An 11,930-nucleotide genomic window follows, 5' to 3' on the forward strand; every position below is an offset into this window, starting at 1 on the left:
CAAAATATCCAGGAAATCTGGGACATTATGAAAAGACTAAGTCAAAGAATAACAAGACTCTTGCTTTCTCTTGCTCTTGCTTTCCCTTCCCCTCTCTCTTCCCATTTCCTCTCCCCCCACTCTGTCTACATGCTCATGGCCAGCCTCTTCTCTTCTGCTCTACTCCCTCTCCTCCTCCTCCTCTCTCTCTTTCTCTGCCTTTACTACCCTCTTAACTCCCCTTCCCATGCCCTTAACAAAGTCTATTCTACACTAAAAATAAATAAATAAATAAGTAAAAAGTAAGTAAATAAATAAATAGCAAGAACACAAGAAGGGAAAGAAATCCAGGTCAAAAGCACAGAAAATATTTTTAAAAAATCATAGAAGAAAATTTTCCAACCTAAAGAATGAGGTGCCTATCAAGGTACAAGGATATAGAACACCAAATAGACTAGATTAGTGAAATTCACAGTGTCACATAATAATCAAAACACTAAATATATAGAACAAAGAAAGAATATTGAGAACTGAAAGGGAAAAATACCAAATATATATAAAGGCAGACCCATTAGAATAACACCTGACTTTTCAATGGAGACTCTAAAAGTCAGCAGGACATGAAGAGATATTCTACAAACTCTAGGAAACCAGAATCCAGCCTAGACTATTCTACCTTGCAAATCTTTTTATCACAATAGATGGAGAAAGAATGACATTCCATGATAAAACTAAATTTAAACAGTCTATTTACAGAAAGTACTAGAACAACTTCAACCAGAAGAATCTAACCACACCCAAGAAAACAAAAAGAATAAATTAGAAATGAAAAAAGGAGAGGACCCACATACAACAAGAAAATAGGGGTATCAACAAATACTGCTCATTTCTAACACAACATCAACAGACTCAATTCTATAATAACCAAACAGAATCGACTCAAAAACAGGATCCATCCTTCTGCTGCATGCATCAAACACACCTTAACATCAAGGATAGACAGGGTAAAAGAATAGAAGGAGATGTTCCTAGGAAGCTAATTAGCTATTTTAATATCCAAGAAAATAGACTTCAAACCAAAACTAATCAGAAGAGATAGGGAAGAACATCAAAGGAAAAATTCACCAAGAAAATATTGCAATTGTTAACATTTGTACATCAAACACAAGAGAACCCAAGTTCATAAAAGAAACACTATTACAGCTTAAACTATATATTGACCCTCATACAGTGATACCAGGTGACTTTAATATCCTACCCTCGACAAACCACTGACAACTCATCCAGACAAAATTGAAAAGAGAAATACTAGCACTATGTGACATCATAAGCCAATTAGATCTAACATATATTTATGGAATATTTTACACATATGAAAAAGAATAGCTCCTGAAACTTTCTCCAAAACTAACCACATTCTCAATCATAAGGGCATACTTTAACTACCTGTACACCACTAAATAGGAAAATCCAAAAGAAATGTATAATTTTCTTGATATATACCACTTATAAAAGTTAAATCAAAATGAGATAAGCAATTTAAACAGACCTATTGTTAGCAACTAGTCATCTCTACTTCCTGCCCCAGGGGCCTAGCAACAACAGGATACATTATCACTAGCTGCTAAGATGAGACACATTTCCACTGTCATCATGAGTCCTGCATTCTCCCTATGGGCAAGCACTTTAACCTCTTATAAAAAGCCAGTGCCTCCCCTCCCCATTCTCATTTTCCCCTCTACCCATGCCCAGAGGTAGCATCTATATACCCCATCCCCAACAAACCTCCCATGTAAAATCTGTCACATGGTATGACTTTGTAGTGTCCACTGCTTAGATCATAACACCTATAATCCCTAGTGAAATAGAAGCAGTAATTAAAATTTCCAAACCAAAAGAAACTCAGGGCCACAAGGGCTTTAGTGAAAAATTATAACAGATTTCCAAAGTAGGCTTAACCCCAATACTCCTTGAATTATTTTGCAAAATAGAAACAGAAGAAACAACTCTTTATGAGGCCAGTTTCGGATACCTACATCACATAAAGACGCAACAAAGAAAGAATTAAGGACCAATCTCCCTTATGAACATAATTGCAAAAATTCTCAATAGAATACTTGCAAACCAAATTCAAAAAATATATTAAAAAGATCATCCACCATGATCCAATAGAGAAGCAGGGATGGTTCAACATATGTAAATCAATAAATATAATCCATCATATAAAAAACTGAAAGATAAAACCGCATGATCATTTCATGTGATACAGAAAAGGCCTTTGACATAATTCAACACCACCTCATGATATAAGTCCTAGAGAGATTAGGGATACAAGCACATACTGCACCAGAATAAAGGCCATTTATACTAACCCCATACAAAATATCTACTTAAATGTAAAGAAATTCAAAGCATTCCACTAAAATCTGGAACAAGACAAGGTGGTGGACTATTTCCACACATATTCAACATTGTACTTGAAATCTTAGCTAGAGCAATAGGCAACTGAAGTAGATCAAGGGGATACAAATTGGAAAAGAAGAAAGTATCATTATTTGCAGATGATATGATAGTATCCAGAAGTGATCCTAAATTTTTCCCTGGGGGAATTCTATAATTGATAAATACTTTAAGCAAAGCAGTTGGATACAAATTTAAATCACAAAAATCAGTAGCCTTTGCATGTACAAATGACAAACTTCCTGGGAAAGAAATCTGAGAAACTGTTTAAACAACAGGGTCAAATAATAAGAAAGACTTGTATGATAAAAATTTTAAATCTTTGAAGAAAAAAATTGAAGAAGATATCAGAGGATGATGGCAAGATGTCCTATGCTCATGGATCTGTAGGATTAACATACAAAAATTGGCCATCCTACCAAAAGCAATCTACAGATTCAATGCAATCCTTACTAAAATTCCATCATAATTCTTCACAGAACTTGAAAGGCCAGTGTTTAGTTTCACATAGAAACCCAAAAACTCAGAATAGTTAAAACACTCATGAATGATAAAAGAACTTCTGGAGGTTTCACCACCTTTGATCTCAAATTATATGACATCTCAAATTGTACTATAGGGATATATATATTCATAATATTGGCACAAGAACAGATCTGTTATCAATCGAACAAAACTGAAGACCCAAACATAGATCCACACATTTATGGACACCTGGTTTGTAATAAAGAAGCTAGAAATAGCCCCTTCCAGTCCCTGCCAGCACCAGGGTAGCTTGGAGGCGGAGTCTCCGGACACCCGAAGGCTACCCACAAGACCCTCCACAGGATCTTAAGACCTCTGGTGAGTGGAACACAGCTGCTGCTCCAATCCAATCACACAGGACCTGAGACTGCATTAATTAGGGAAGCAGAAAACCAGGCCTGATCAGAGGCACAAGTCCCTTCCGGTCCTCTGCAGCACCGGGGTTCCTGGCCCGGGGAGTCTCTGGACACCCGCAAGGACCCACACAGGATCCCCCACGGGATCCTAAGACTTCTGGCGAGAGGAACACAGCTGCTGCTCCAATCCAATCTCAAGGGACCTGAGACTGCATTAATTAAGGAAGCAGATAACCCGGTCTGATCAGGGGCACAAGTCCCTTCCGGTCTACTCTGGCACCGGGGTTTCTTGTGCGCAGAGTTTCTGGACACCCCCAAGGTCCTCACAGGACCCTCCACGGGATCTTAAGACCTCTGGTGAGTGGAACACAACTTCTGCCAGGAGGCAGGTTCGAACACCAGATATCTGGGCACCTTCCCTGGAAGAGGAGAGCTTGCCTGCAGAGAAAACTCTGAACACTGAAACTCAGGAGAGAGCTAGTCTCCCAGGTCTGCTGATGGAGGCTAACATAAACACCTTAGAAACAAGCTCTAACCAGAGACAACTACAACAACTAACTCCAGAGATTACCAGATGGTGAAAGGCAAACATTAAGAATCTTAGTAACAGAAACCAAGACCACTCACCATCATCAGAACACAGCACTCCCACCCCACCCAATCCTGGGCACCCCAACACACCCGAAAAGATAGACCCAGATTTACAAGCATATCTCATGATGATGGTAAAGGACATCAAGAAGGACTTTAATAACTCACTTAAAGAAATACAGGAGAACACTGCTAAACAGGTAGAAGACCTTAAAGAGGAAGAACAAAAATCCCTTAAAGAATTGCGGAGAAACACGACCAAACAGGTGATGTAATTGAATAAAACCATCCAAGACCTAAAAAGGGAAGTAGACACAATAAAGAAAACCCAAAGTGAGGCAACGCTGGAGATAAGAAAACTTAGGAAAGAAATCTGGAACCATAGATGCAAGCATCAGCAACAGAATACAAGAGATGGAAGAGAGAAATTCAGGTGCAGAAGATTCCATAGAGAACATGTGCACAACAATCAAAGAAAATACAAAATGCAAAAAGATCCTAACTCAAAACATCCAGGAAATACAGGACACAATGAGAAGACCAAACCTACGGATAATAGGAGTAGATGAGAATGAAGATTTTCAACTTACAGGGCCAGGAAATATCTTCAACAAAATTATAGAAGAAAACTTCCCAAACCTAAGGAAAGAGATGCCCACGAACATACAAGAAGCCTACAGAACTCCAAATAAACTGGACCAGAAAAGAAATTCCTCCCGACACATAAAAATCAGAACAACAAATGCACTAAATAAAGATAGAATATTAAAAGCAGTAAGGGAAAGGGGTCAAATAACATATAAAGGCAGGCCTATGAGAATTACACCAGACTTTTCACCAGAGACTATGAAAGCCAGAAGATCCTGGACAGATGTTGTACAGACACTGAGAGAACACAAATGCCAGCCCAGGCTACTATACCAAGCCAAACTCTCAATTACCATAGAAGGAGAACACAAAGTATTCCACAACAAAATCAAATTCACACATTATCTTTCCACAAATCCAGCCCTTCAAAGGATAATAACAGAAAAAAACCAATACAAGGACGGAAATAACACCCTAGAAAAAGCAAGAAAGTAATCCATCAACAAACGAAAAAGAAGATAGACACAAGAACAGAATGCCAACTCTAAAAACAAAAATAATAGGAAGCAAAAATTACTTTTCCTTAATATTTCTTAATATCAATGGACTCAACTCCCCAATAAAAAGGCACAGACTAACAGACTGGCTACACAAACAGGACCCAACTAGCAAGATTTTGCTGAAAGGACTCAGATATAGCTGTCTCTTGTGAGACTATGCCAGGGCCTAGCAAACACAGAAGTGAATGCTCACAGTCAGCTATTGGATGGATCACAGGGCCCCCATTGGAGGAGCTAGAGAAAGTACCCAAGGAGCTAAAGGGATCTGCAACCCTATAGGTGGAACAACATTATGAACTAACTAGTACTCTGGAGCTCTTGACTCTAGCTGCATAAGTATCAAAAGATGGCCTGGTCGGCCATCACTGGAAAGAGAGGCCCATTGGACTTGCAAACTTTATATACCCTAGTACAGGGGAACACCAGGGCCAAGAAGTGGGAGTGGGTGGGTAGGGGAGTTGGGGGGAGGGTATGGGGGACTTTCAGGATAGCATTGGAAATGTAAATGAGGAAAATACCTAATTAAAACAAACAAACAAACAAACAAAAAAAGAAGCTAGAAATACACAATGGGAAAAAAGAGAGCATCTTCAATAAAACATACTGGACAAACTGAATGTCTGCATGTAGAAGAATACAAATAGATCCATATCTATCACCCTCCACAAAACTCAAGTCTAAATGGATAAAATACCCAACATAAGACCAGATACAATGAATCTGAGAGAAAGTAGGGAATAGTCTTGAACTGGTTGGTACAAAAAAGTCATTCTTAATAAAACATTAATAGGATAGGCACTGACAACAATAATTTATAAATGGTCGGGTGACAGCAGATGCTGGCAAGGATGTGGAGAGAGAGGAACAGTCCTCCATTGCTGGTAAGATCAAAAACTTGTACAACCACTTGTACAATCACTGTGGCAATTCCTTGGGAAGATGGAAACCAATCCACCTAATGATCTAGCTATACCAGTCTTGGCATACACCCAAAGGTCTCTCCATCCTACTACAGAAACTCTTGATTAATCATATTCATTACTAATCCATTCATAATAGCTAGAAATTTAGAAATTGAAAACAACATAATGTTCACCAATGGATGAATGGATAAAGAAACTATGATATATTTACTTAGCAGTTAAAAAAGGGGGAATCAGGAAATTCATAGTTAAATGCATGGAGCTTGAAAAAATTCATCTTCAGTGAAGTAACTCAGACCTAAAGACAAATATGGTATGTATTCACTTATATGTGGTTGTTAGCTGTTAAGTCATTGATAATCAAACTACAATCCATAGGACCACAGAGCTAGAGAATAAGGGGCTAGGGTGGAAGAATAGATGTCCCAAGGAAGGGGAAATAGAACTGATAGCTATGGATGGAGAAGTGAGTTTGTTGGGGGTGGGTGGTGGGGGAGGGGGGCTAGAACAGGACAATCAAGTGAGAAAGAAGAGGGAAGTGAGGTGTGGGGCAAGCAAGGGATCTGGAGAAGAACATCTAAAACTAAGGGCCATTTGGAAACTTAATATAGTAATATAGTAAAAACTTCTTTAATATATACATATATGAAAAAAACCTAAATAAAATCACCAAATAACTAGTGAGACAAAGCCCCAACTGGATATCTTTCATCAACAATGAAGCTTCCAGTACCAGCAATGGGTTACATCTAATTGAGTTGTTGGTCAAAGAGGACCGGTAAGAATCCCAAACAACCCAAGTTAATGCCAAGACTATTGGCAGCTCTCCACAAACCTATGGTAAAACCCTACTGCTGAAGACAACATCAACACAACTCATTAAACATGAAAAAACATGGTGCCTACATAAAGCCTTTACCCCTATGTGCTAGTATCTTTAATACAGGAAGTTACTCTGTACACTATGAAAAGAGAAATGTAAACACTAACCTAGCCATAAACCCTTTGATCTACAATAGCATCCTGCCTACAAGATATACTAATGAAATGGTGGTACAAAGCTGGTAGAGGTAACCAACCAATATCTGATTTGATTTAAGTCCACCCAATGAGATGGAATTGATACCCAATACTGCTTGGCTGACCAAGAACCTGGACTAGATAAACTAGGCGAAAACTAAACATTACTATTTTAAAACAAAACATAACATAGCAATGACATTCTGCTATACTCATAAATCAGTGCCATGCTCAGCCATCATCAGAGAAGCTTTCCTCTGCAGCAGGTAGGAATAATGTATGGAGACCCACACAGCTAGACATTTTGCTGAGTGAGAGATCTTGGAACACTCTGTTGAAATGTAAATGGTATGTCTCCATCAAATCCCTCCTCTCAGGTCTCAGAAAAAAACTGAAGAGAAGGTGAAAGAGTGTACGAACCAGATGACATGGAGAACAGTAAAGAACAAAGACCTTCTAGATACAAGAGACTGGCACAAGAGATGAATTCATAAAGACTATGGCAGAATGCACAGGGTCTACATCATAAGGGGTCCTACAGCTGAAAGAGGTAGACATATACACCCATCCCTCACCCAGAAGCTATCTGCAATTGATATCCTCTTGCAAATTAAAAATTAGTTTTCTTCAAGGGAAAAATTAGTTCTCTTTGGGTAAACACTCTTAAGGGTATTGCCCTGCACCCGGCAGTAGAACTTGATGACATCTTCGAAGGTTCTCTGTCTCATAATGTTAAGATGTGTTTTGTTTTGTTTACCTTATAGGTCCTTTACCTAAGCCACATATTATGACTTCATATTTTGTGCTTCTATGGGATTCTTAAGAATGTCAATGTGTGTGTCTCTGCATCTTTAATCATTTCTTGTGCTTTTTCTTTGGGTCTTTTCCTCCTTTGGTTGTTTTATTATATTCTGATTTATTTATTATTTATCATATTTTATTACTATTCCTTATATATTTATATATATTCCTTTTTTGTTTTTCCTAAGAGAAGAAGGGTGTGGATCTGGGTGGGAGTAGAGGTGTGGAGTGATTAGGAGTTGAGGTAGAGAAATTAATAATCAGAATATATTGTACAAAAATCATCTATTTTCAATAAAAAGAAGAAAAAAAAGAGCAGCAATACCATTCTAAAAAAAATTACTTGTCTGAAAGAAGCTGCTATTGCAGTAAAGCTATAGAAAATATGGAGTTACAACTACATTGTAATTTCAATTTTTTTTCTTGTGTTTTTTTAATTTTTGAAATTAAAATATGATTACATGATTTCCCCCTTCTCTTTTCCCCTTCAATCCTTCCCAATAACCCCTTCTTGCTCTCTCAAATTCATGTATATATTTTTATACATATTTTAAAAATAGAAACACAACCCATTCAGTCCACATAAATTACTTGTAAGTGTATGATTTCAGGGATGACCAACTGGTATTGGATAACTATTTTGGGTGCTTTTTACCAAGGAAGACTATTTCTCTTTGGTAGAATGGTGAAAGCAGAGGAAATTAGGCTTTGTAATGATATATCAATTCAGTACCTGAATAGTTGATTGTTGTCATCAAGGCTTTCCGATCCCCATCTACCTTTGATATCTTCAATCACATGATTCTTAAGAAATTTTCTCAATAGTTGAATAGTCTGCTGTCTTGTAACTTCAGGACCAAAATTACTATTACTTCTTAACAGATCATAAAGCCAATCTACAGCTTCAACTGCAGTGAAACAATTACTATATTTTTTTAAATGTTGTCTATGTTTTCTTAAAGGCATTCCTACTCGAAAAGATGTGGTTACTTCATTCCACTGCAAAGAGAAGAAAAATACTTTAATAAAGAAACTATATATAGCAAAAATGAAACCTCATTGATATGGGTATGTAGCCAGTTATAGGCTAGTTTGGGCTACACGAGGCCCTGTCTCAAAAGAACCAAATGGAATAAAGAAAATCTTTAGAGAAAGAAAATTCTTTATTTCACAGGTAATTAATTATACTGTAAATACTACTGAGGAAAGAAAATCATCTTATCTGTGCTACATAAAATCTTATCTCACAGATTTCTCATTACTAATTCTAGTGTCAAGATAGTATTTTATTTTAGTAGGCTTTCTTTACTAAATATTCATTGGGCATTCCAATTACTTAGGAGAGTTCAGAATGAAAAGAAGTATAATATTCTTAGTCAATGAAGCATTTACTATTAGTTTTTTTAATATGCTGGTAGCTTTTACATAAACATGTTTATGTTCAGTATTTAACTATAAATCTCACAGTTTTATAAGATATTATTATCTCACTTTCATATAAGGAAAAAGAAGCACAGACTGTTAACTTGACCAAGATCATATATCTAAATGATTGGTTTTCAAGCCTCCTAATGCTGGGACCCTTTAATAGAGTTCCTCAGGTTGTGAAGATACCTAATCATAAAATTATTTCATTGCTACGTCATAACTGTAATTTTGCTGTTATGAATTGTAATGTAAATATCTGATATACAGGATATCTGACATATAATCCTCTAAGAGGTCACAACCCACAGGTTAAGAACTGCTGATTTAAACATTCAAGTGGGTCTATAATTCTATAATTATAAGCCTATAATTCCAGAGGCTGAGAATGAACTTTGTTATGTTCAAGTCCTGGATAGGCTACAAAGTGAGTTCAAAGCCAGCCTGCACAATCTAGTGAAACCCTATTCCAAAATTAAAAGTAGAACTGGCACCATAGGTTTTTTTTTTTTATCACAAAATAAAATTGAAACAAAATGAACAAACAACAGCAAAAGACAGGTTCTCTGTCTAGAATCTGTGTTCAATTACAGTACTAGCTAGATAAAACTTCTGACATGCAGCAATTATAATGCCAAAGGGCTTTTAATGCTAGGTATTTAGTACACTATTTCTTATGAAGATTCCTATAGTGCTGGGCATGGTGGCAAAGCTTGGTAGATCTCTGTGAGTTCAAGTACAACCTGGTCTGCATGGTGAGTAGCAGGACAGCCAGAACCACATAGAAAGACCTGCCTCAAAACAATCAATCAAGCAAACAAACAAATATCTATAATGAACATAGATAGTATAGATAAAATGATTAGTAAAACAAATCCATTGCACATTTAATGAACTTATGCATATTTATGTAAAGAAAACCACTTATTTTCTGAGTTACCTTCAAATATGTCAACTGTCTAGATTTGTGACATTAACACTAGAACATAATACAATTAACACAACTTTTTAATAGAAAAAAATCATGTTAGAAATCAGATTATTAACCTTATATACGAGACTATTAATTATATTACTATTGTGTCACATGTAAGATCACAATATTGGTTTTCCAGCTGAAAAACAGTAAATATAATTCTTTTTTCCCCAAACCTCTCTCATTACTTACTTTTAAGAAACTGTACTGAACTGCTTCACCACAGTAGTAAAGTAACATGTGACTCTGCACTCACAGACGTCACAATATTTTTGAAATATGATGGATTTGTAAGTTCCCAGACTGAAACATTTTGGATTTGCTTACTTTTTGTTTATAAATCTTTGTTCTTTCCTTCCCTGTACCTCAATATCCTTGTATTAATACCTATCTTGCGGTAATTAACAAAACCCTTACTTTAAGTAAATTTTTGTTAGTACTTGGCATTTTTTTGTGTGTGGGGTTGCTTATATTACTTTCATATAAGATGGTAAATTTTTAATATGACAGGACTACCTCATTACGGTACATTGCAAAACTAAATTCCATCCTTTCTTCTGATAAACATAACCACCACTACTTGTTGAGCAATAGAATATCAAGATCACCCTGACAGAAAGTGGTACATTTTCTAGTTCTTCCATCCACCATTTATGTGGCTTTCAGAGAGTTCCTTCTTTGAGACTTAGTTCCCACAAGGTAAAGTAGGACCAGCGTTTGTGAAAGGACAATTTGCTTGTTATTCTATAGACTACCACACATTCTCATACACAGTATATTTTTAGAAAATCTCTTAAAGTGGGCTCGTATTGTGCCACTTTACCAATGTGGAAACTGAGGTTAGGTGAATCTCGATGTAATCCAAATGCACAGCTCCAGTGACTATTAAAAGTGATTACTAAAGTACTCGGGGTTTAGGTTGAATAGTTCTTTCCTAGTGCTACTCACAAATTCTATAGGGTCCATAAGCCAAGCTGTCATGCCTGGGCTTCCAGACTTGAAACTTTAATTTCTAATTCTGAGAGGCTGTAAATTACAAGTGAAAAGTGGCTAAGACTATTATGCGAATCAGGGGGAAAGAAGACATCTGAGGAGTTGTCTCGCAGAGTCAGAAAGTGGTACAACTTTGGGGCAGAGCACTTTGGATCTGAAACTGAGAAACACCTGAGAGGAGTGCAAGTCAAAGATCCGGACAGGAGCAGCCGCATCGTTTCCCTCTGCACCTTTCTCAGAAATCTAGGAGCCTTGGCTCACTCGGGATACCAGATCCCTGGCTCACGAATCTAGTAGCTCTGAATCCCCTCAGGAAACTTTTTTACACCCAGGATCCCTCGGAAAACCTCGGTCTCTGGTCCCTCTCCTCCACGTTCTTACCAGCTTGGTGGCCCGGTAAGGTCCAAGAGGAGGACCCTGACGCTCCATGCTAGCATTGCCAGGCTGAGAGGCTGCGGAAAATGCGCGGTAGCAGGAACCTCTGTGGCCTGGAGTTGGTGTCCGAAACAACTGCCGCGCTGCTGATTTGAATATCTCCGAGCGAAGCTGATTGGCGGCGCCATTGAGTCACATGATGCTACACGGAGGGGAAGGCGCTATGACGCGAGCACAGCTTGTCTGGGTAGTGCAGGAGAGCTGTGGAGCGCAGAACCAAAGCGATTGTATAACTAAAGAACGGCACGACAGCAGAAACGACTCTCCCTTCTTGATTCTAGGGGCTCTTCAGCAATGT

The 11,930-nt window shown here is 37.6% G+C and overlaps 1 protein-coding gene across 3 annotated transcripts in view; it reads right to left on the reverse strand.

Annotated features, from left to right (window-relative positions):
• Positions 1–11,626, reverse strand: part of Depdc1 (DEP domain containing 1) — a 29,751-nt gene extending 18,125 nt beyond the window's left edge. For all 3 annotated transcript variants that reach the window (XM_021158240.2, XM_021158239.2, XM_021158238.2), the window contains exons 1-2: positions 11,579–11,626; positions 8,537–8,802 (exon numbers count right to left, since the gene is read on the reverse strand). In XM_021158240.2, coding sequence (XP_021013899.1) covers positions 8,537–8,802; positions 11,579–11,626 — 314 coding nt within the window. The remainder of the gene's footprint in view (positions 1–8,536; positions 8,803–11,578) is intronic.
• Between the last annotated feature and the right edge of the window lie 304 nt (positions 11,627–11,930).

The sequence above is a fragment of the Mus caroli genome, unplaced genomic scaffold (assembly GCF_978045245.1).
Source record: "Mus caroli unplaced genomic scaffold, Mus_caroli_1 scaffold_3, whole genome shotgun sequence".
In the NCBI taxonomy this organism is placed as follows: Eukaryota; Metazoa; Chordata; class Mammalia; order Rodentia; family Muridae; genus Mus; species Mus caroli.